The sequence below is a fragment of the Eleutherodactylus coqui genome, chromosome 7, assembly GCF_035609145.1.
Source record: "Eleutherodactylus coqui strain aEleCoq1 chromosome 7, aEleCoq1.hap1, whole genome shotgun sequence".
Lineage (NCBI taxonomy): Eukaryota > Metazoa > Chordata > Amphibia > Anura > Eleutherodactylidae > Eleutherodactylus > Eleutherodactylus coqui.
In genome coordinates this window covers 146,724,056-146,749,902 of record NC_089843.1, presented here as the reverse complement: position 1 = coordinate 146,749,902, position 25,847 = coordinate 146,724,056, and the positions used below count along the sequence as shown (strand labels likewise).

At 42.6% G+C, this 25,847-nt stretch overlaps 1 protein-coding gene across 1 annotated transcript in view; it reads right to left on the bottom strand.

The window, feature by feature from the left end:
* Positions 1–4,305: 4,305 nt before the first annotated feature.
* The window catches only part of BBS7 (Bardet-Biedl syndrome 7), a 34,347-nt gene continuing 12,805 nt past the window's right edge, over positions 4,306–25,847 (bottom strand). The window contains exons 7-20 of the mRNA XM_066573800.1: positions 25,382–25,454; positions 24,594–24,710; positions 24,388–24,518; positions 23,815–23,899; positions 20,773–20,875; positions 18,015–18,207; positions 14,991–15,065; positions 14,847–14,912; positions 13,184–13,323; positions 12,614–12,778; positions 12,354–12,463; positions 11,906–12,009; positions 7,161–7,284; positions 4,306–5,212 (exon numbers count right to left, since the gene is read on the bottom strand). Of these exons, the coding sequence (XP_066429897.1) occupies positions 5,079–5,212; positions 7,161–7,284; positions 11,906–12,009; positions 12,354–12,463; positions 12,614–12,778; positions 13,184–13,323; positions 14,847–14,912; positions 14,991–15,065; positions 18,015–18,207; positions 20,773–20,875; positions 23,815–23,899; positions 24,388–24,518; positions 24,594–24,710; positions 25,382–25,454 (1,620 nt within the window). The 3' untranslated portion in view covers positions 4,306–5,078. The remainder of the gene's footprint in view (positions 5,213–7,160; positions 7,285–11,905; positions 12,010–12,353; positions 12,464–12,613; positions 12,779–13,183; positions 13,324–14,846; positions 14,913–14,990; positions 15,066–18,014; positions 18,208–20,772; positions 20,876–23,814; positions 23,900–24,387; positions 24,519–24,593; positions 24,711–25,381; positions 25,455–25,847) is intronic.

Genomic DNA, 25,847 nt, shown 5'->3' with positions numbered 1-25,847 from the left:
TTTGGAATTGTATATTGTTATATAGACACTTGTATATAACATTGTTATATATAATTGTTACATACATATATGACTTTGGCATTGTAATCGTTCCAACCCAAAGGAAGTTTGTTATTTTTGCTGCATGATTAACGCAAAAAACAATACCAGAATTGAGAAGTTTTCTCTCCCGACCCTCCATAAAATAAATTAAAAGTTATACAGTTCAATATATGTACCCAGAAAATGGTACTAGTAAAAACTATCCCGGAAAAAAAAACAAACCCGCATACAGCCATGTCAATTGAAAAATATAAAATGTTATAGCTTTTGAAAAGTGGAAATGAAATTTCCCCGCAAAATTGTTGGGTCCTTAAGCCCAATGGACTATTTGAGTCACTTTTTCCGCTTTTTTTTTTTTTAAACACTTTTACACATAACACACAGCAGTAAGAATAGGGGAGGGGGAATTAAAACTGCAGTCATGGGCGCATGGAAAGTTGATTACTGGTAAAGGCCCATTTACACCAGCTGATGATCGCTTAAAACAAAAAAAAAAAAACGCTCATTGCGATAGTTTTAGTGATAATTGGTGCGTGTAAATGTGCGCCCATCGTCCACTTTTCGGGCACTGCTAGCTGATTAAATTTAGTCAAAGCTAAAAATCATCACTCACTTTTATCAGAAGTTCTCTAATGCTGATAGCATTGTTTCCCCATGGAGAACAAAGGATCTGAGCACAGATAATAGCTATTCACTGCTTTCAGCTAAGGCTTCATTTACACACCTAATTGGTATTTAAGTAGCTGATTTATACTTTATGCCAAATAATCACTCCAACTGTCATTTGAGCGATCTTTGAGCAATCATCTGCCCATGTAAACCAGCCTTAACCCTTTCCAATCCAATTTGTATCCTGGTTTTCCTAGGGGGCTCCCTCTTTTTCTGCCGTTATACAACAGCGCTATATGCTGGCTAAAGCCAGTACTGCATGAGGTGACACGTTGGATAGGCTCTGACAGCAAAGAGGCTGGCGATATACAGTAAGAGAACCCCGACAGACGTCTTCCAACATCGGAGCTGTACAGTCTTAAATCATAATGTCTTAAGAGGTCAGACAGTGGATTGGGAAAGGGTTAAGTAATCTCATTGTTTTCCATGACAACACCTTGGATAGATTAATCTAGATTAATAATTAGGGGGGTTGCTAGCCTTATACACCATTTACACAGGCCAATTGTCACTCAAAATTTATTCCAACAAACAAGTTGAGCAATACTCATGCAGTGTAATTGAATTAAAAGAAAACAAAAACATGCATAAAAACCATTGCTGGTTCACACAGCAAGTTTTGAGTAAAAAACGTCTGCGCTCGTGGAAAATGTAAGCAAGTAACCCAAAGTAGAAGCGCCGATTTGGTGAAAACGGAAAAGAAAAAAGAATGGCACTTACTCTGGAGGAGGGGGGTGTTTTATGCAAGAAGCCCCCTCCTTGAAGTGCTGACTCCTCTAGATTCTCCCAATCGCGGCTATTACTGCGATATATCCGCGATTGGGAGAATCTAGAGGAGCCAGCACTTCAAGGAGGGGGCTTCTTACATAAAACACCCCCCTCCTCCCGAGTAAGTGCCATTATTTTTTCTTTTCCGTTTTCACCAAATCGACGCTTCTACTTTCGGTTACTTGCTTGCATTTTCCACGAGCGCAGATGTTTTTTACTCAAAACTTGCGTTTTTTTTCTTTATTGGGGGACCACTCTCCTGGTGAGAGCCCCCCATATTGTCATTGCAGCTCTCCTCTCCTATGGAGGATAGGAAAATGTCAAATCGGGTAACTCGCTAATTATCCTTTGGCGCTATCTGAACTGTTATTGCTGGATCACGGCCTTGTCGTTCAGTGTAAAAGCTCCCCACTTCACACAGAAGGTGATGCACTGAGCAAGATGCCCGCAATCCAGCGGTGAAGTCTGTCAGTGTAAACGTTCTGCACAAGTGCGAACAACCTTAGCGGCGACATCAGTGCCCGAGCAGTTGTTTACCTATCGGTCTACGTGAAAAAGCCATTATCACCCCCCCCCCCCCCCCCACACACACACACACACACACACTACTCCAACACCTACTCCCTCTTTCCATCCCTAATTTCCTCAAATTTTGACATGCTATTGAGTTAAGGTCTGGGCGTGCCTGGCGTGAGTGTAGACCTGTTTTTTCTCTTATTATTGTTAGTGTTTAATAAAATAGAAGAACTATATAGTTTGAGTATAATAAGGAATTATAGAACTGTTGATGCATATCCTGAATGTAAACTCATTCCTCTATGTACCTTGTAGTTCTTCAATAAAATACTTTTGAGCCCTTAAAGGGCCATTAAAGGGGTTGTCCCGCACCGAAACGGGTTTTTTTTTTTTTTTTAACCCCCTCCCCCCCCCCGTTCGGCGCGAGACAACCCCGATGCAGGGGTTAAAAAAACAAACCGGAGAGTGCTTACCTGAATCCCGGCGGTCCGGCGTCTTCATACTCACCTGCTGAAGATGGCCGCCGGGATCCTCTGTCTCCGTGGACCGCAGCTCTTCTGTGCGGTCCATTGCCGATTCCAGCCTCCTGATTGGCTGGAATCGGCACGTGACGGGGCGGAGCTACACGGAGCCGGCATTCTGCACGAGCGGCCCCATTGAAGACAGCAGAAGACCCGGACTGCGCAAGCGCGGCTAATTTGGCCATCGGAGGCCGAAAATTAGTCGGCACCATGGAGACGAGGACGCCAGCAACGGAGCAGGTAAGTATAAAACTTTTGATAACTTCTGTATGGCTCATAATTAATGCACAATGTACATTACAAAGTGCATTAATATGGCCATACAGAAGTGTATAGACCCACTTGCTGCCGCGGGACAACCCCTTTAAGTACTATTCTACTGATAGCTAATAGGCCATTGGATTGGAGAATCCCCGAATAGAGTACTAGCGAAACGCTAAGAAGCTATCTTACAGATTTGAAAAATATTGGGACTGAAGTGGAAACCGTGCCACACAACCTGCCACGGCTGCAAAATAACACACCTAAAGTGATGAAAGAATCATGGGTGTCCAAGGGTTATTCAAGCGCATGGAGAGTAAAGGCTAGCCAGTCTGGTCCGAACTCACAGAAGAGCAGCTGTAGCAGAATTTGCTAAAATATTGATGTTATGATAGAAAGGTGCCAGAAAACATAGTGCATCACAAATTGCTTTGTAGCCACAGACCAGAGTCCCCATTCTGATATCTTTACACTAGGATGGCCATGTGAACTTTAGAAATGGTCCATTAAGCAATGTAAGAAGGTGGCCTAGTCTAAGAAGTCACATTTTCTTTTTGTTACAGATGAAGTTCACCTCTTCATTGCAATGTGATTCCCCAATGGCAGTGGCCACTTTCAGGTATGGTTTGAGAAATCTGACAAAAAGTTCAAGGCGTTGACTTGGCCTCTAAATTTCTCAGATCTCAATCCGATTGAGCATTTGTGGGATGTCCTGGAAAAACAAGTCCGATCAAAGGAGGCCACACCTCTCAACCTATACTGTACCCCTGGACCATCTTTAAAGGTTTTGTGAAGTCCAAACCTGTAAAGGCCAGAGCCATTTTAGTAGTACGAGGAAAATATTAGGCAGGCAGTTTTAATGTTGGAACTGGTCAGTGTACCTCATCCAGGAATGACTGCTTTAGGCTAACTTTACACTGGCGAACCCAATATGGGGTCGTGAATCGCACCCGGATATCGCACTCCCTATCATGTGAATTCCCCGAGGATGGGAGACATTTTCATGTCAAAACAGCCTCGCATCATTTCGGGGAAGAAGTAATCCCCCTGCTACGTCTGTCAGCCGTGGCAGAGGATCACAGAGTTTCTCCCATTACTTTCAATGGGAGGTCTTGCAATGTTGCCGCCGACCCCATTGAAAACAATGGGTGCTGCAATGCAAGAGCATGCAGAAAGATAGAACATGCTGCGATTTGTTTCCTGCATCGCATCACAGTGCCATGCAGGAAAACATTACTCATGTGTATGAGCCATTCAAAAGAATAGGGTTCATATTTGTGTATCTCGCAACACACAAATCATGTGCGATTTTCTCGCCAGTGTGAAGGCAGCTGTAGGAAAGTAGCAATCTCTAAGATCAAGTCTCAGCAAATGCTTTTTAACATGCAGTGTATTAAAAAAACAGAGCACTACACATATACATACTTGTATAGTAAAATAGGTCAATGAAGCCGGCGCCTACTTCAAATGAGATGAAATCTTTTTGACAAGTCGAATTAAACTAAATTCAAAAGACGTTTCAGTTGGGTAAAAAATATTTAATTCAGCATAATAAATAAACTGGAGAACCATTTAATGTGCCCTGAAGAACCGATGTAAAATGTGCTTAAAATAATGAACCATAGCTGTATTTAAATAAAGTACATTGTTCTGTTTTACAGAAACTCTAATGAGCCTTTAGCTTCTATCCAGCCATCTCTATGGATTCCTAGAACATTGTACTGTCACAACAAGAAATCTGTGAAGGTTGTAAGCTATGGGTTGTCTTTTCCATTTTGGTCCCTTGAATAGGACATGTTGGAATAGGAAGAAGCGTACAACTTCCATTGTTATTGAATCCCCATGACAACGGCCCTCCTAGCTCCACTAACACATGGGTTCATGTTGCACCTTTGTATTGTAATTAGGTTTAAATACATACACAGGTTAGGAGCACAACTCCTAAAGTCATTTACAAGCTATTTATATGCCATTTCTCATAGTGGTGTCATATGTTGCAGTAAACGACGTGATTGAAACCTTGCCCACCCACAACAGCCAATGGGCAGGAGATTTTGCCAGTAAACGGGCAGTTTCCATACAGGAACCATATTCCGACCATGGGCAGATCCAGGTGGGACGAGTATTAGATTCCTGTGGTTTACTGCAGAGTGGGACCCCACCCTGAGAAATGGCTTGTAAATACAGTTGTTTACATGTGCAAATAAACTAGCACAGCAGGATATTAAGAGCATAAAGCCTCCCTGTATAATAAATACTGTACATAATAGCCATAATTCACAGTCCGTTCCTACAAGCTATTTATTGAGTATCAAAAAATGTCATCAGGGTGCTCTGGTCATAATTATCCAGTATCTCCAGCAAGAGGGGGACTTTGGATTTCACATTTGTGCCCTTGAATTTGAACTTGTCAATGAAGAGGTCTGTTATCATACCTACAACACAAAATGAGACAATTACAGAATTCCGTTCATATTTCCATACCATTTGTACATGAACAAGGTCTGGTAACGAAGTCACCGCACTGCTTTATACACCAGTTAATGATCTGTGTGGACTAAAGCCCGTTTTTGAACATAGCCAGTAAAAAAAATATTTGTTCGGAAATCTGCATTAAAAACAATCATTTTATTTAATATACATGCATACATGACCAAAACCCGCAACCTGGCATGTCTACCGCGGAAATCTCGCAGTATTTCCGTCCGGTCATTTCGCCATATTTCCGTGGGATTTCAGTGCCATGTGAACCCAGCCTAAATCTCATCACTTAGCGAATCACCTGGCTCACATAATGGATTGGTGTTGCCACAGCCAGGGCAAACCTCTTCAGGCTACACCCTGATTAGTCAAATTCTCTCTGTGCCTCTGTCCTCCCACCCAACAACTAGTCCAACAATTCTTGCTCCAATTTGAGTAATCAATCTTATATCTTCCCTAATCCAAATTCTTGGCAATCCTGCCCTTCTTCCAGGGAACTGAAGACCAGGATCCCGGATTTCAGCAAATCAGTTCCAAGTTAGGTTTTCTTTCTTCCATGCCTAAACATATCCCTTTAGGAAACTAAAGAGCTAACTAACTGACATTTCTTGGCCTATTTACTACCTAAATCCTTTTTATACCTTAAAGACACATCTGTTTTTGAACAGAACTGAATTGGTTAATTCCAGACCTATTTACCTCTAACAGCAGCTAAATAAAAACAAAGGACTTCTGCACCAATCTCACTATGGATCTCCAAGACAAATGAGCTTGTGCACGTGGAGAACCTGATGTCCTCGCTCCATAAAACCTTTAGTTCTATAAAACGTGGTTTCACTGGATGGAATGTCAGCTTACTTGATAATATTCGATATACTATTGCTATAATATAAGAATATAGTGCCTCAGATTAAGGCCTCTTTCACACGGGTGACAGCGATATCGCCACAAGGAAATTGCAGCAATATCGCAGTTGTGTTCTGTGCGATACTGCTGCATTACAAAGTTTAAATATAAGCCCTACCCTGAAAATAAGCCACAGCTGCATTAAAAACAATGAAAAAAATATAAACAAACAATACATCACCTAACAGGCGCTGTCCGCTTCGCCGCACTCCTCCTCCAAAGCTCCGGCACATTTGTCTGTAGAGTTCCACCAGCGCTTCCTGGTCACAGTGGTTCAAAAATCCCGCCTTTAGAAAGCACTGGTTTGACTGGCTGAACCACAGCGCTTGATAACCAATCACTGCAGTGCTCGATAAGCCAATCACAGCCATTAAATGCGATGGCTGTGATTGGTTCTCAAGCACCGCGGCTCAGGCAATCATGACCAGGAAGCGCTGGTGGAACACTACAGACAACTGTGCCGAAGCTTCAGTGGAGAAGTGCGGTGGAGCGGACAGCGCCTGTTAGGTGATGTATTTTTGTTTTCTTTTTTGCTTTTAATGCCGCTAGGGGTTATTTTAGGGTAAAACGTAGGATTTCCTACTGTAAAAGTTGCATCACACTGCACGAAAACCACGTTTTCGTGCAATGCAACACACAAGGAAGGCTCCATAGGGAAACATGGGCTACAAAACATCAGAAATCACAGCTATATAGAGCATGCCGCATTTTTTTTCTCACATTATAGCAGTCTACAAAACATCGGTAATGTAAAGGAACCCATTGAAAAGCATGAGCTTCATACACATGCCATTTGTAGCACTGTCGCATTGCAAGAAAATAGCGCGATTTTGTCGCCTGTGTGAAAGCGGCCTAAAGTCCCTGATCTCTAAGAAACACATTGATACGCTAGTATACCTTATTTTTATGGTAAGCTAAATGATGCTGTACTAAAGGAGGTGTCTTTTTTTTTTTTTTTTTTTTTAAATATTAACAGAGCGGAGAGAAAAATCTCACCATAAAGCCTTTCAAGGTGTGCTGGCTGTTTCTTGTATTCGTCTTGGAGCTTTTCAGCCTCTTCCAGAATACAGCGATATTCTGGAATCAAAAAGTTTGTGTTTCCTTCATGAACTTGAAGCTCCTACCAGAAAAAAATAGAATTCACATTAATCATGAAATCTACTACATTGATTTACATTCACAGGACTAGAGCATTGATAGTTATCAAACAACTTTCTAAAAAAATGTTTTGACTTTTGGAAGCAACTGAACGCCTGATGAAAGAATCCTGACTTCTAGTTAGCATCTTGTCTCTTAATTCTAAATTTTGCATTATGAGTATTTACTTTCAATCTATAGTCTATAGAGACAGTCAATTTCATGAGATAATTACCTGGAATTAAAGGGGTTTTCACATTACTTAAAATTGCTCCACAGCTGCTCTGTACTTTCTGGTTCCACTGACTAGAACATGTGACTGCTGAATCCAATCACTGGCTATAGAAAGTCACTGCCATGGCCAGTGATTGGCTGCAGTAGTCACATGTCCTCGTCAGTAGAAGCAGGAAGTACAGAGCAGCTGTGGAGCAATTTTAAGTATGGAAAACTCCCTTAACCCCTTGAGTGGCACGCCCGGAAATTTTCCGGGGATGAGCTCCACTGCTCATAGTGACATAGCCCGGAAGATTTCCGGGCTATGTATCACTATGGGAGCTGCAGAGCACGATGCCACAAGCTGTGACAGTGTGCTCTGCCTGCACAGACCCACACAGAGCAGTGCAAGGGCTTTGAAAAACCAGCAGAAGATGTTGCCGATATGTCGGCAATCTCCTGCACTGGTTTGTTTACAGGTTGCCATAGAGACTATCGGCTTGTCAGAAGCAAGCCGATGGTCTCTGTGGCAGGGAGAGCTGGTTGTTAGCTGTCAGAGGACAGCTAGGTACTAGCTCTTACAGCAGAGATCAGAGAAAACCTCTGATCTCTGCTGTGTTAACCCTTTACATGCTGCAGTCTATGTGACTGCAGCATGTAAAGGGCTGTCACTGCAGCATGTAATGGGCTGTCACCATCGGACCCCTGGAATGTGATCAGGGGTCCTGATGAGTCCCTGTGGAAGTCCCCTAAAGGGACAAAAAAAAAAATTAAAAAAAAAAAAAAAGGTAAAAAATTATTAAAAAAAATAATAAAAACACTTGTCTCCCTTTACTTTGTAAAAAAATCAAAAATACAATCACACATGTGGTATCCATGCGTCGTAATGACCCAGAGAAGGAAGTTAATACATTATTTAACCCCTTAATGACATGGCCCCTTTTTTTCTTTTTTCCCCCATTTCTTTTTTTCCTCCCCCCTGTTTAAAAAATCACAACTTGTCCCGCAAAAAACAAGCCCTTATATGGCCATGTCAATGGAAAAATGAAAAAGTTATGGCTCTTGAGACGCAACTGCAAAATTAGTTGAAATTCAATGATTAGACCATTTTAAAAAACCTGCCCTGGTGGGCACGACAGGGTGGTAGGAAACCCGCCACTCAAGGGGTTAACAGGTATGCCTTGATAAGAGTCAATTTGGGGAATTTCTTGCCTTCTCAATGTATTTTTTTTCAGACCATCAGTTGTGTAGAGGTCAGGTTGCTATACAGTTCCATACAATGTTTAGCCCTATTCCAATGCTGTTCTAATCCACATTATTGCAAGAACCACTTAAGAAAAGAAAAACAACAATTCGTCATTACTTTAGGTCATGAACGTCAGTCAATCTTGACACTTCCACAAACTTTGAAGGTATCCTCAAGTGTTACGAAAACCATCAAATGCTATGATAAAATTGGCTCTCATGACGACCTTCCCAGGAAAGGAGGACTAAAGGCCCTTTAACCCCTTGAGTGGCACGCCCGGAAATTTTCCGGGCTATGTATCACTATGGGAGCTGCAGAGCACAATGCCATGAGCTGTGCAGAGTGCTCTGCTGCACAGTCCCACAGAGAACAAAGCAAGGGCTTTGAACAACAGAAGCAGAAGATATTGCCGATATGCCGGCCATCTCCTGCTTCTAAGTCTCCTGCTTTGTTTACAGGTTGCCATAGAGACCATCGGCTTGTCACAAGCAAGCCGATGATCTCTGTGGCAGGGAGAGCTGGTGCTTGGCTGTCAGAGGACAAGCAGGCACCAGCTCTTACAGCAGAGATCAGAGAAAACCTCTGATCTCTGCTGTGTTAACCCTTTACATGCTGCAGTCTATGTGACTGCAGCATGTAAAGGGCTGTCACTGCAGCATGTAAAGAGCTGTCACCATCAGACCCCCGGAAAGTGATCAGGGGGTCCTGATGGGTCCCTGTGGAAGTCCCCTAAAGGGACAAAAATAAAAAAATAAAAAGTTAAAAAAAACCCCCAAAAAGTAAAAAAATTATTAAAAAAATTAAAATAAAAACACTTGTCTCCCTTTACTGTAATGTCAAATAAAATCACACATGTGGTATCCCTGGGTCGTAATGACCCAGAGAAGGAAGTTGGTACATTATTTAACCCCTTAATGACATGGCCTATTTTTTTCTTTTTTTCCTCCTCGAAACATAAAAACTGTATAAACTTGGTATCGCCGGAATAGTGTGACTCAGAGAATAATGATATCACATTATTTATTCTGCATGTTGAACGCCGTAAAAATGAAATCCAAAAAACAAATGGCAGAATTTCTTTTTTTCCCCCAATCTCCCTACAAAGGTTTTTACAAAAGTTATGCAATACATTATATATACCCAAAAATGATGCCATCAAAAAATACAACTTGTCCTGCAAAAAACAAGCCCTCATATGGCCTGGTCAATGGAAAAATGAAAACGTTATTGAAATTCAGTGATTAGACCATTTAAAAAACCTGCCCTGGTGGGTACGACAGGGTGGTAGGAAACCCGCCACTCAAGGGGTTAACACAGAATGAGTATCGTGAAAATAAATGATAATTGCTCAGAGAAAACACAGCTAACGATCGAGTGAGAAATCATTTGCTTTTTGTTCATCACTCATTTTATGCAGGCATAAAAATCATCATTGGCTCGCTCACTAATCGCTTGGGGGGTGGATACCAGCTGAAAGAATGCTATCAGCGCCGCCTGCTGAGAAAATCAGCATGCGGCGTTAATGAGGCTCATCGCTCACTTCTAGCTGGATTTTGAGCGATAATCGTTGTGTCCAAATGGGCCCTATGGCCAACTTATGATCACCTTCCACTTGTAAACATTCCTTAGCAATTATGTGCGTAAAAATTGAATTCAATGTTTTATTTAAAATTACAGCTTGGACAACAAAAGGAGATTACTATAGCCAAATGTCCTTTAGCCCTTAATTAAATCTTTTAAAGAGTAACTGTACTTTTCACAAACTTTTTACATGTCAGAGAGACCTGTCCAAAGTTTTGATCAGTGGGCGGTCCTACTGCAGAGCCCTCCGCTGATCACTAGAAGGTGGTGCTCCTCCCAGCAGCTGAAGACACCCACATAGGAGGTCTATAGAAGCTTTCTACAACCTCTATGCAGCCATCTTTAGCAACAAAGGCCAAAGTAGCACAGTGCTTGGGCGAGTGCTGCAGCCCCCTCGTTCTAGCGATCAGTGGGGATCTTGCCGATGAGAACGCAGGGAGCCATGTAGACGTCATGGCAGCCGCAGGCCTTCTGAAAGGTCCCAGGGCTTTCCTGGCAGTATGCCTATCAAGCCATCACAGTGGGATGGCTTGATAGATTGCTGCCCGATCGCAGTATGATGTAGTGCTATGGCATTACATCATACTGCAGGAGTAATCAAAGCATCGCATGTTAGTCCTTGTGGAGACTGAAAAAAAAGTACAAATAAGAACAATAAAGTTTTACCTTTTTTTTAAAAAAACAAAAAACCCTTTTGCCATATTTTCAATAAAAGAAGCTAAATGATAAAATAAAAAAACGTATTTGGTATCGCTGCATCTGTAAAAGTCCGATCTACCAAAGTATCGCATTATACCCCCCGCACGGTGAACTTCGTCCCAAAAAATAAAGAATGCCAGAAATGCACTTTTTTTGGTCACCCTGTCTTCTAGAAAAAAAATGTAATGAAAAGCGATCAAAAAGTCACATGTATTCCAAAATAGTACCAAAGTGGAAACTACAGGACGTACAGCACAAAATGAGCCCTTGCACAAATAGGTTGATGAAAAAATAAAAAAGTTAATTGTGCGCAGAAGATGGCGGCAGTAAAGAATTAAAAAAAAATGAAAGTAGTACAGCAAAAAAAACCCCAAAAAACAAACAAACAAAAAAACTAGAAAAGTTCGGTATTGTAGTAATCGTACTGACCCATAGAATAAAGTTATCATGTCGTTTTTGTTGAAGTTTGTGCGCCGTAAACACAGGACGCACTGAAAGATGGCGGAATGTCGTTTTTTTTTTCATTTTACTCCACTTAATTTTTATAAAGTGTTTTAGTACATTATATGGTACTTTAAATACTACTAATGAAAAACACAACCTACCCCGCAGAAAACAAACAGCTAGGTCGATGGATAAATAAAAGAGTTACGATTTTTTAAAAGAAAATGCAAAAATAAGGGCTGCGTCCTTAAGGGGTTATAGCTACAGGTAGCATTGTTACAATTATTTGTTATAAAAAACAAATATCCTTTCATGTATTCTTGCTATACAAAACGCTAGGCTTAAAAGGCTAAAAAAAAAAAAAAAAAAAAAAAGCTGACAATATGTAACACAGTGATCAGACATTTTCTAGACACTGTACCTTCAGGGCATCAATTAAATGAACCTTCTTAGCCAATAGCAGCTGGTACTCTAACTTTGGATGAATCATTGTGAGGGTATGACCAACAGAGTCTTCATTTATATCTACCCAGGAAAACACAGAAATATTATTTCAATTACAGCCCAAGTACCAATCTGCACATTGATATATTTACAACTAGATACTGTATTTTGAGTCGTAAAGTGCTGCAGAATATGGTGGCACAAAATAAAAGATTATTATATATTTTTAGACATGTGTTACAAACAATTGGTCAAAATAATTTGACCCAAGATAGAACACAGACAAGCTTGTACATCTAGCAACTTCAAGGGAACAGTGTAAGAGCCACCAGGTGCCTCTATATAATCTATCTCTATATACATCAGAAGCAGCATAATGACAGAAGCTACAGATAGAGAGTGAATATATATCAAACAGCATTTACCATATGATATATTAAGGTTGATTTTTCTTTTAGTGGCTTCCTTAGATAAGACATCTTTTAGAATTGAAATTGTGGAAATATTGTCTGATTTAAAAACGCCTTCCCCTTTTCTGAAAATTAAAAAAGAAAAAAAAAAACACTGATATTACTGAGCAGAAAAAATAATTTCATAACCAACATGTAGAAGCCCTGCAGGTCTTACACTGCAGGCCAGAAAAAATATACAGAAGACTGTGAGAACCATTGAAGGAAATAGCTACCTGTATGAACATTCAAGCTGTGTATCCAGAAACGTATTCTGAAAGTAGAAAACAACATCTTCCCCAACTGGCGGCTTCTCAGGGACCTCCGGCAGACAGAAAACCATCCATGAATGGATCTCCGCAAAGCTGAACTGGCCCGTCAGGCTCAGTACATTCATAGGCCTACAAAGATTGCCAGATGTTGATAAATAAAATAGACCACTGACACCATTTCACTGAATGTTTGTACCTTTGATAATGTGTCATTCTGCTATTTGCTTAGTCTGCTTTAAGTAGCAAGGACTTGTATAGAAGTATTACAACTACATCACCACCTGCTGGGCTTATAATAAAACGTTGCTTTTAGGCCTAATGCCCATGGCTGTATTTGCACTGCGGGATCCAGAGCGAGCGTTCGCCTTCAGATCCCGCACCAAATACTCCCCATTGGACACGCAAGGAAAACTCTTTTCCATGCCCACAAACGGAAATCAACTGCGATTTTCCGCTCACAGGGGAAAAAATATACATAGATTTATATAAAGTGTATGCATTTCATTTCTCTTTTCTCTGCCATTATGAACACACCTGTCCTGGTCAAATACATGACTCCTTTGATGGAGAGACAGAGGCTTGATCTGGTACTGACGAACTTGGCATGTTTTCGGTTGAATTCTAGGAGTTACATAAGCTTGTAATGTTCCATACTGTCCTTCAATTGAGCGAATCTGAAATAATACAGAAATGATAATTTATATAGACAGGTTTTATGAATAATAATTAACAACACTGAAACATCAGACAATGTAGCATATTGATAGAACTAAAGACAAAATAAAACTAAGAGCTTCTATTCTTCTCCTATAAACAGAATTAATTCCACCTGTCAGAGAAGATCTTCCCATTAACAGATAACAGGGAGTGGCAATCATAGTCAACTATTTTAGAAGCTATAAAGCTAATTCTCTCATGTCATCGCCTTTGCCCTTCTCTTAAGCATGTCTCCCAGCCTTGTGTATGGTTGTCGTCATAGGATTACAACAGATGTATTAGTCCTGGGAGCTTGCAGTGTTAGGAGCCCTTGCTTCCAGGTTTTGGGTAAGTAGCCTGCATGATGCTAAACTGTTTGTTTATTGCAATTTCTGGTGGGCTGTATTTGATCATTTTGGGAAGCATTCCATCTGGGCCGCTGGCTTTTTTTGCATCTTATGGATGGGGTTTTCTCTGTTACTTCCTGCAGTGTTATTGGTGTATCCAGAGGGTTTGGGAAGTCTTTGACTACTTCCTCCATAGTTTTTAGCTTCTTCTTCATTTCTTCTTGTTCTGGGGTTTCCTCTTCCTTTGGAATATCCTTATAGAGGTCCTTCAAATAATGGAGCCAGATGTTGTCGTTTTGGATGTGGAAGTTGTTTTTTCTTACGGTTTTTGCCTATGTGTTTCCACAGTTCCCAGAAGAAATTGTTCTGGAGGGCATCATGGAGTTGGTTGAGTTTGGAGATGTGGTTTTGCCTCTTCCTTCTGAGGATGGCTTTGTGCTGTCGCTGTATGGTGTCATCATCTTCCCTCAGACGGGCAGTGTTTGGGTCTCTATGCTTCTTATCCAAAGTGGTTCTCAGGGTCTACTGTACAGTTTTATGAAATTACTCATAAAAGGTGTGTGTGTGTGTGGAGTGGGGCAATTACAAATTGGCCCCATATCTGGAAATCCTACCAGACCCCAGAGCGCGCTGGGTCATGAGCCGCTAAAGACTGAGTGCCCACAGCCTGGCCATTAAGTCAGGACAGCACAGGCAGAACTACAAGCCCAGGGGAGCAGACTGTCAACAGTGCAACCAGGAGGCCGTGGAGAAGGCCCACTTCCTGCTATGATGCCCCAGATACTCAGCACTGAGGGACGCTCACTTCAGGAGACGCTCTGATCTCCACTTGGACATCAGCTCCATAGGAGTTAGAAGAGAAACTCCACATTCTACTGGGTGAAGAGGAACACACAGCGGTCATAGCAACAGAATATGTCAGTACTTACCATAGTCTGAGAAGAGCGCGATACACCATGGACTCCTATACCCCCTGTATGATACGCCATGGACCTCATTACCCCCCACCCCGGAAGTGCCCTTAACCCCTATATTACCACCCCTAATCCTAATTCTTAATCACTTTCTGATGTCTTTTTAGGCCTGCCAATAAAGTTTATTTGAATATTGACTCTCAGGTTACACAGACTGCTGATTTATATCTTAGAAATTACCTTTAGTTCTAGGCGGGTGGTGTTTGCCTGGCAGCGATAAGTAGCGAGGAGAAAATTTCCATTTGGCTGCACAACAAATTTGGTATATTAGAAGACGAATTAGGAAGAAAATGTAACCATCACATCTGTAAGACTAGAGCTCACCTCACTGTCACAGCCACTGAAACTCACAACCGCTGAATTCTTGTCTACATCCAACAGGTCCACCGGGACATCACTCTGCAGACATTAAGACCATCGGTGTCAATGTGTGTCCACCAAGTACACAGCTAAAACACAGAACTTGCATGGCAGAGGATCACATTCAAATAGATGAATTCACTTATAAATCTGGGTTATATCACTTCACCGGCTGATGTGATGGAATTAGTTCTGCAAGTTTTTTCAAAGAAAAATGCGGCAAAGCTGCTGCAATACATATGTTTAAAGGGGTTGTCCCGAGGCAGCAAGTGGGTCTATACACTTCTGTATGGCCATAATAATGCACTTTGTAATGTACATTGTGCATTAATTATGAGCCATACAGAAGTTATAAAAAGTTTTATACTTACCTGCTCCGTTGCTGGCATCCTCGTCTCCATGGTGCCGACTAATTTTCGCCCTCCGATGGCCAAATTAGCCGCGCTTGCGCAGTCCGGGTCTTCTGCAGTCTTCTATGGGGCGGCTCGTGTAGAATGCCGGCTCCGTGTAGCTCCGCCCCGTCACGTGCCGATTCCAGCCAATCGGGAGGCTGGAATCGGCAATGGACCGCACAGAAGCCCTGCGGTCCACGGAGACAGAGGATCCCGGCGGCCATCTTCAGCAGGTAAGTATGAAGACGCCGGACCGCCGGGATTCAGGTAAGCGCTGTGCGGGTTGTTTTTTTAACCCCTGCATCGGGGTTGTCTCGCGCCGAATGGGGGGGGGGGGGGGGGGGGTTAAAAAAAAAAAAAAACCCGTTTCGGCGCGGGACAACCCCTTTAAGCCCTCAATGACCACAAATATATGTTTTTATGATGCTGCACAATAGTGACTGCATGGAAGATTGTGCATTCACAGTTCAAAAACCAGGCAGATGGAGGCGAAAGCAGGAATGGCTTGTTACCGTTTCTCTTGTCTCGTCCTCTATCAATACAGAGCTCAGTGAGTGACATATAGAATAGAAGTGGCAGCAGCGCTATCTATATTGGTCTGGTGAAATGATAACACTGCATGGCTCTGATTGTGACAAATATCATCAGGTCTATTTTCCCCAGTAACTGGGGCTATTATTTTAGGAAAATATGCAGTGTTAAAAATTAAAACAATATAAATTTACCTTCTGGGGTATTGTTAAAAATCGCAAAAAGTTAAAAAAGAACAGCTACCGTATATTAAAAATAATAATAAAAAAACAAACCTCAGTTATATCCAGCCAACACATGTGCAGCCCTATTCCCAGAGCATTTCCACCAACTAGCTTATGTTATATATCAAATGTTAGATGCTAGTGGACACAAATATTCATTCTATTTTAAAAGGGTATTGCCATCATCCTGTGGGTAAGGGATAACTGGCCGAGGTGGGAACATCACTTTATGTACCGTAATTAAAAAGATGTTAAAAATAAAAAAATATATTTTTTAAATCTGTCATATCCTACAGTCCCAATCTTCAAAAGAAATACTGTTAATATAAAGCCCTATAAATGGGAAAAAAAGAGACAAAAATCCCTTAATTGCTAATTGTATACACTTAAAAAAAAAAACAGCTTAAGGATATTGTCCGGGACATAGGTAATCAATAGATGTTCACCCATGACCTGCTGCTTGGGATCAGCTGATTTCTGGTGCCACTATCCATGTGCTCAGCACTGGAAGCAGATTGCGTCGACAATGCTGCAGCAGCTCAGTTTGGTACTGAAGGCACAAATCCCACTGAATACAATGGGAGCTGTGCCTGCAATACCTAGCTAGGCCACTGCACTAAGGCCAGTGCCGTCTACTTTCTGTGTTGGCTGTGCAACACCAAGAAATCAGCCGATCAGAGAAAATACCAAGCGGCGGTTCCTCCTGTCTTGTGAATAGGTTATCAATAGAATAAAAACAAAACACCCAAGTCTCAGACAACCCCTTTAATAAGCATGAGCAGTAAATAGCTAAAAGTGAGGTAAAAATATATATAGAGTGGAGTCACATTATTATGCCCACCAGCTAATATCCAGAGTAACAGTTGTGTGCCTCACGGACAGCAGCTAGACGGGCTGAGAGTAACTCAGTAAGGTGCTGGTTGTTTCAGGTATATGGAGCCCTGCTGACTGCAGCACATCCCACAAATGCTGGACGGTGCATGGTGAAAGGATCCATAGAGCAAACATGACAATCACGGTAGTCTCACAGACACTCAATTGGGTTCAAGTTGGGGAAATTAGGGGGCCAAGGAAGCATTTGGAAACCTTAGTTGTGCTCTTCCAACCACTATTGGACATTTCTATCCATGTGATATATCACATTGTCTTACTGGAAGTTCCCATCTGCCCCAGGGAAGACAAACAGCATGTATGGGTTTATGTGATCTGAAAGGATGGATTTATAACCAAATCAGTTCAGAATGTCGTCAATATGGATGAGCGGCCCAGAGATTCCCCATAATATAACACTGCCACCACCAGCTTGTGTTCTTCCAGCAATGGTTGCAGGGTGTTTGTTCTCTGATGTTCCTCACCTGACACACCAACGTCCATCCATATGACACCAACGTCATAGCAGATGTTCTCCTCTCACATCAATGGCACATGGTGCTCCACAGTTTCCACGTCGGTTATTCCTAATGGTGCCATTTGTCCTCTCACAAAGCACTTTCACCACAGAAGCACGCAAACAGTTCACGGACTGTGTTTGAGAAATACTGCCACGCTTGGTCCGAGAGCCAATAATGATCCCTTTTTGCAACTCTGATAAAATCACCCTTTCCACCCATGACAACAAGTGATATGTGAGCAGATAGCATATTGCATACCTTTTATACCCACCATGCCGGACCACGACACATCACTTCCATCACGGGCTACGTGCTGCCGAAGTCTAAAGTAGGTGGGGTTCATAGTAATGTGACTGGACTGTGTAATTCACCATTAAACCATTGCCCATACATACTGAGGTTAAGACAAATACATTGAAGCATCTTCCATTAGCAATGGTAATTACAGACCTGTATCAGCACGTTGTCAATAGCCATCTGAACTTCTAGGATAAGGCTGTAGCTGGCGTCATCTTTATTCAGTGTAAACTTGTCATTGATACTGAAGACAGGTACGGCAGAGACTGCGGTGGTGGACTGGGAGGAGTGCTGGTATCTCTCCCGCTCCTGAACAACTTTGAATTGAAGCTGCTCCAGTTCAGCCCTGAGTATGAACATACACAAGTGTCAGAATATGTGTCCTCGCACTAGGTTACCACGCTATACCATGTTACATTGTGAACATTGGTGAAAACAAAAAAGATCAGTGATATCAAAGTTCAGAATTGTGATTGTAAGTTTATGGGCAGCTCTGACCATCCTACTGTTTATTGGTATTTCTGCATCGGTTTGTGTTAGTTTCTGGAGTATCTTTAGTTTGAAGCACATAATAAATCATAAATGATATTCCTAATAAAAATACTACATAATCAGGCCCATCTCACACAGGCACATCGGAATTGCACATCATGCATGCAATTTTGTCTGTGCGCAACACGTGATGCCAATTGCCTACTAATTTGTATCGATCTTCTCACACCCGCGATTTTTTTGGGCAAGTATTAGGGTCCTCTCACACATGAACGTTGCAAAGCTCCGCAATATTGCTTTCGCTTACGGTCGCAGTTCTCTGTGCGTTTTAGCGCACCCCATCATTGCTACGGGTGATGAGGTGCGTTAAATGGTCAAAGATGGAGCAGACAGCGCTCAGAAATCTCGGATGCGGAAAGCGCCGCCCATCACCGCGTTTGAACGCATGTCTGCGAGGCCCTACTGATTTCAAATGGGAGCATTATACCGCGATTAATGCAGCGTTCAAAGCGCCACGTTAATCGCGGTAACAAGTGCCTATGTAAGACAGGGCTTACTCGTGCAGAAAAAAAACAATTGCGGCATGTTCTATCTTGGCGCGTATTACTTGTGCTTACATGCCAAGACAATCCCGATAAGGGAGTCCTAGTGTGTATTGAAGCGTGGGCAGCATGAGTCATATGTGTGCTGTCACTCTATTCACTTCAGTTGGACCACTTGAACTCAGGATTGGTGCTGTCACAGTAGTCAGCTGCCCCACTGATTTGCAAGTTACTCCTTATCCTGTGGATAGGGAATAAGTTGCAATTATGGCACAACCACTTTAAAAGCAGATCTGTCGCCATATTATGCTGCCCAGTTTAACTGGTCTGCTGAGCTATGATACCAAAAGTAAGTAAGTTTGTATTGCTATTAATCACAAATGATTAATAGCAATACAAACTACAAAAGGGACGGATAGCTTTTAGATGGAATGGTATCATTCAAACGAGCAAAAGTGAACAACAATCGTTCGGTCTAAACGAGAGACAACGACCGAACGATAATCGTTCACTTTTTGCTCATCGGTCATTTTATGCAGGCATAAACTCATCATTGGCTCGTTCACTTATCATTTGGTTTAAACAGCGCTCGTTCAGTCGTTCTCAGTCACTTATACAGCAAATGCGAAAGACAACGATACGGAATAATTTCTCGTTTGAACGAGTCAACGATGCATCCAACTGTATAAACAGGACGCACAAGAGCGAATGAGCCAACGATGACATCATTGCTCATTCAAATGATAAATCGTCTTGTCTAAAAGGGCCCTAATAGTCATGAGCCCAGCGCTCACTTCTCCTCACCAATGACTGACTGTTGCCGTGTATCTGTCTGTATACACAGCAGTCATTAGGCCCAATGTCCACTTGCACCAACGGATACCACTGTTGAATCTGGCAGCGGAATCCAGCTGTGCCCGCGAACATTGAGAGGAAAAAAAGGTTTTCTTACCCCTCCGGCTCCAGCGCAGATCTTTTTTCAGCACGGTGGATCCGGACGCATGCGCAGTGCATTTTTTTTGCAATGTCCTGCTTTTCCGTGGATGCGCGGCACAGCCACAATGACAGCTGTGCTTCTGCCACAAATACGACGGCTTCCATTGACTTTAATGGAAGCCGTTCCGCAGGATCCGCATACAAAATGGGGCATGCTGCGATTTCTTCACACACGTGCAATCCGCATGCTGGGGGAAAAAAATTATCACATTCGCATGCTTTAAATTGCCCTGCGGATGCTAAACCATCCCTATAGGCTTCTAGAGCTGCGGATCTCCCGCGCAGGAGACACGCACAAATTTTATAATTAAAATCTGTGCGTGGACATTGGACCTTAGGCTGCCTGTCCACGGGCGATAGTTCATTGCGTTACCCACGTCGATAATGCAGCTGTGGGTAACGCAGTGAACGTTTTCCGTAGTGTTGCTATGGAAAGCGCAGCCCCGACATCCTTGAGCGGAGAATCATAGCGATTCTCCGCTCGCTGGATTCAAATCTGGGCACGCCATGATTCTTTGCGGTGAGCCTATCGGTCAGATAGGCTCACCGCAGAGAACGGACAGTTCTCCTCCCTCGTCCCCCGCGGCGGAATATCACGGAATATCCGTGGACAGGGGGCCTCAGTCTTTGGTCTGGTGGGTGGCAGCAGACAGGAGGGGTGCTCTCCTTTTGAATACAGCAGATTTATAACGGAGTATTCTTTCTTAGCTTTTAACAACAAAATGGCACAATATTTTGTGTGTGTCGTTGGGTGCAATAGTTCAGCAGGCCTGTTAAATAGGGCAGAATATCATGGGGTCAATAATATAACATAATATGAATAAGATGCAGTTATTACATTCCCTTTCAGTCTTCTTACTCCTACATTTACCAGCGCTGACCTTAGGGATGTGATTTTGGTCTGCATTTCCTGGCTCATCTTCAGCTCCTGACCTGGACCAGCTTCTCTGTGAGTCGGTTCTGTTGTAAGTCCAGAAACCCATCCTAACAGACACAAAGGAAATATGTGGTTTATAATCACAGCTAAGAAACCGGCTCCATGAAGACACATTTCAAGTATAAAGTGTTGTTGCACACTAGTCAGCAGCACTACATCCCTACTTGTTCATTCTATCCTTTTTAGAAGTATCTCCATGGTGCACAGATAAAAGGCTCCAGCTGAAAATGTAGCCCATGCTTCAACAGGTAAGGAGAGATCACAGCTCTCACATAAGAGCTAATCACACTGCATTATTGCGCCTCCGCTTTACGTCCGGACTTCGGAAGTGTGTCCTGGCCTGACTGCAGGTCTCCAGACTCTGAACCCCAAGAATCATAAGAGCGTATGATGCTCAAGTCCACAGATCTGAACTCATATTAACCCTTTTCAATCCACTGCCAGACATCTTCTGATGTAAACACTGAAGCCTGTACAGCTCCGATGTCGAAAAACGTCAGACAGTGTATACTTACATTATTCTATGAGTGCTCCGACACATTCCATGATCTAGTTACTGGCCTTAGCCAGCAGATGGCGACGTCGTATAACAGCAGAAACAAGCCCCCTAGGAAACCCTCAATCCAAAAATGGATTAAAAAGGCTTAACCATTTCCACTCCAATACCTGTTCAGACATCATGAGCTTCCTCTATAGCTCCGATGTCGTAACAGGTCCGCAACTGCAGTGCAGGAGTGCATCTGCACCCACTCGTCAGACACATCGGGTGCAGATGCACTCCTGAACTAGTCCTCATCGAGGACTCCCGAGGAGAAGGCAGAAAGGGGTTTTAACCCCTTCTGCCTTCTCCTTTACACATTACATAGTGCTCAATTAGCGATATGTAATGCTAAGAGAATGCAGAAGTAACACTTCTACATTCCGCCCAGCGATCATGTGCCCGCCGGGAGCCTCCTGACCTCAGCTGTCACTCACAGCCTAGGTCGGTAGGATGAAGAGAGAATGCGGAAGTGTTACCTCTGTATTCTGCCCGGCGATCATGTGACCACCGACACCCTCCTGATTTTTGCTATCAGTCACAGCTGAGATCAGGAGGGTTAAGAGAGAATGCGGAACTATTATTTTTGTATTCCCCTGGCGATCATGTGACTGCCGGCACCCCCCTGATCTCAGCTGTCAAAGATCAGGAAGGTGAAGGAAGAATGCCGAATGGGCATTCAAATAAATTGGAGCTGGGGACAATGTAGTGGGAAAAAAATGGATTGGAAAGGGTTAAACAAGTCTTTTCTCTTAAAAGGGGGTGTACTAGAATTAACTAATCTATGAATACTTTTATACATTCATAGGGGTCTCAGTGGTGATAACAGGGGTCCAGTGTACTCCTCTTCTCATTACTGCAGACTTGCTTCTCCCACTAGCAGTGATGGCAAATTGAATGGAGTGATAGCTCAGTGTGCGCAGCAACCACTCCATGCATTTCAATGTGGATGACAGAAAGAGCCGAGTGCTTGTACTTTGCCATCTCCAGCAGTCCCACTGAAAATGAACGGAGTGGCACCATCACTCCATCCAATCTCCTCCTTAATGCAGGAGGGAGGATGAGGGGATGCAGTGGGGATCAAAAAAAAAAAAAATCAGACATTTATCATCTATTGTATGGATAGGTGATAAATAGAGATGAGCGAACGTACTCGTTTCGAGTACTTACGCACCCGAGTACCGCCATTTTCGAGTACTTCAGTACTCGGGTGAAAAGATTCGGGGGGGCGCGGAGAGGCGTGGCGGTGCGGGGGGTAGCAGCGGGGAACAGGGGGGAGCCCTCTCTCTCTCCCCCCTGCTACCCCCCGTGCCGCCACGGCGCCCCCCGAATTTTTTCGCCCGAGTACGGAAGTACTCGGAAATCGCGGTATTCGGGCGAAAAAGGGGCGTGGCCGAGCACGTTCGCTCATCTCTAGTGATAAAACTTATTTCTGGTACAACCCCTTAAAAGATGCTTTTCTATTACAGATCATGCGTTAGGCAAGTGCTCCAACAAGCAGAACAGTGTTTGCTGTCTTACACATGGTATGAATAGAAGAAGGCTCTTTCAGAGAAGATACTAGTTTAGTATTATAGATCGTCTGACTGATGAAGTTATACTGTTTTATTGAACTTTGAGATGGACTGGGCCCTCTTTCTACTTACATTCTCCAGTCAGTATCCATAAAGAAGCACACTACAGAGATTTATAAAGATCAATGAAGTCAATCAACAGCCTAATTAACACAGCCCATTTACACTGGATGAATGTCGGGCATTGTTTGTCCCCGCATATACTCGCGCCCATGCTGTTACACAGGAGCGAGTACCGCTGTCTCGCTCACAGAGCGGCCAGCAGGGGGCCCGGGGTGGCTGCAGTAGATTTCTCTGCTCCCTCTCCCTCGTCCCTCTCCATTCACTTAACACAGCGGACGTTCAGTACTGAATGGCGGCTGTTTATACCGAACAATTATGGTTGACGATTTTATGCAGCTTAATCAGCAGAGAAATCTCCTCCAGCCGCCCCGGCCCCCTGCTGGTCGCTCTGTGAGCGAGCCAACGATACTCGCTAATGTGAGTGACAAAATGAATCTCCCTAGGGCCCATCTAAAGCCATACAATTCCTCCTCTTTTCCCTACACGTTGCCAGGCATTCCCCATTTCTCCTTCTCCACAGCTGAAAGTATATGCAGCTCCCACTTCAATCTGCTTTAGCTTGGGCTAGGTTACGACTAAAGCCACAATCCTTGTCTTGTCAAGATTTTAGCCTGAGTTGCAGTCTTTAGTCGCAGTTCTCTCTGCAGTCACACAGTAGTCGGCTTCTCCTCTTGCCAAAGTACAACTCGAGGTAATCAAGTAAGGTAGTTAAATGAATCCATGTGAGACAATGTTATGTTTTGCCTGATCTAACAGAGAAATGTAATACTGGGCCCATTCAGGCTAAATGCAACTAACATCTTTGACCTACCAGAGTAAGTGGACAGCACAATTTCATCATAACCTTCCTTCCCAACACAGCCTCCCTGGATGGATGTTACACTTTCTGTTAAGGTCTAAAGAAAAAAAAGGAAAAAAAAGGGAAATCTAGTGCCAAAAACACCGCCATTTTATAAATATCTGAATTATGCAGAATTGTCCAACTTATGTTTTCAGATCGGTATTGAGACACTCCAGATTATTTCGGTAGGTATTAGATCATTCCCGCCGGCACCCAAATCTTTTGAGACGAGCGGGCAGGTAGTCGCATAAGGCACTACTCGCTCGAGTAATTGCCCTTAGTGAGTATGCTTGCTCATCTCTAGTAGGTATTTTGTTTAATGTATTTTACAAAGAAATAGATTCTAATTTTGGATGTTTTCTTTTTAGTTGAAGAGTGCAGTTTATAGTAGAGGAACATTAGATTAATATGCATAAGTTACAATAATTATCAGCCTAAATGTTGGTTGAGAGGTTTACAGTTCATTTTGGACTTTTGATAGATGCAAACGTACAATACAGAAACAATGCTTACAAGAGATCATTACCATAAGCAAAGACTTACATGGTCATATCTGAGAACAGGATCGCCTGCACTGTCAAAGCCGTAAACCTCCACCGTCCCATCATCCCGACCAACCAATATGTCCTTCACTCCATCTCCCATAATATCAAAATTGTCAATGCACAGAATGCCTACAAGACACATGAATCCAAGGATTACAAATCTATCTATGTATACATTTGCTGTATTAGGATAAACATACAAACCTCCTCTTTTCTTCTCGTTGAATATTTCCCATTTGGGCACTGGCGAGTCTCTTGCAATGTGAATTAAACCAATCTTTCCATCTGATGTTCCATACAAAAGCTCTTCTCCGCTGCCCCCTGGTTATAAAACACAGTTGGTTCATTTTCAAAAGGTTGACAATTATATAGTTCTAGAATCTATTTTATTAAAGGAAAAACATTGCCTCCTCTTGAGGATATGACATAAATGCTAAAAGGAAGCCTGTCATCAGTTATAGTGATGCAAAACTGCTGACAGTGCTAGATAGGGGCAGGGAATATTTTTTGTAAACATACCTATGATGATGATGTTAGTGGCAGCATCATTGGAAAAAAAACAAACTTTAATCTTTGCTTGCGTCACTGCCACAAGTGCCCAGCAGGCGGACCCACTCCCTGGAGTGCTCTCTGGTCTCTGCTTTCAGCTGCTCTATAGCTCCTCCCCTCTGGTTTAGGTAAAGGCTGCTGTGTCCAATCAGGACCAATAGTAGTTGACCACATTCCACATATTAATGAGGCAGCTGCAGAGGTCAGTTGACTTCCCGTACTCTACACAGGTACTCTACATAGCATGTCCAATGGATGCAACATAAGGGTTCAAGTTGGGAACACCCCCCTTTTATAGGATGAATATTAGACTTTTGAAGAAGCTAAGTAGCAGCTCCCGAGCACTATCCTGCTAATTTCTACTACAATGGAATATCATCATGTATACATAACAAAAAACATAATTAGGACTTAATACATCAAAACCTAAATTTAATACTGACCTCCATCACCGTCATTCAAGGCCAGGACAGAAGGTGGACCAGGAACTTCAACGTCATATACTAGATCAGAACCCTTAAAAATAAATAAACTTGAATACTAAAAATCAAGAAGCAGAGGTACAAATGTAGCACAATGTAACCCAATGCTAAAACTTGTTGCAGAAAGATATCTTATCTTTACAAACACCACTGAAAAGCTATTGAAAGGAAAGAATAAATTCTGTGCCAGTTTATTTAACGCTAGGTAAAACAAAAAAGGATAGTAGGTAGTAAGATTTGTTCCATTATGCCTGAAGAAGATCCCTGCGTAGGTTGGAAACCTCGCTATAACATCATATTTTTGTTAGCCATTAAAAGGTATCCTATCTTACAAGATTACTTGGTTTCTCTTGCTGAAATCAATCACAGTTTATTTAATATGTTAAGTGTCAAGTTAAACTTTGCTTCCTTTGTAAGTAAACATATA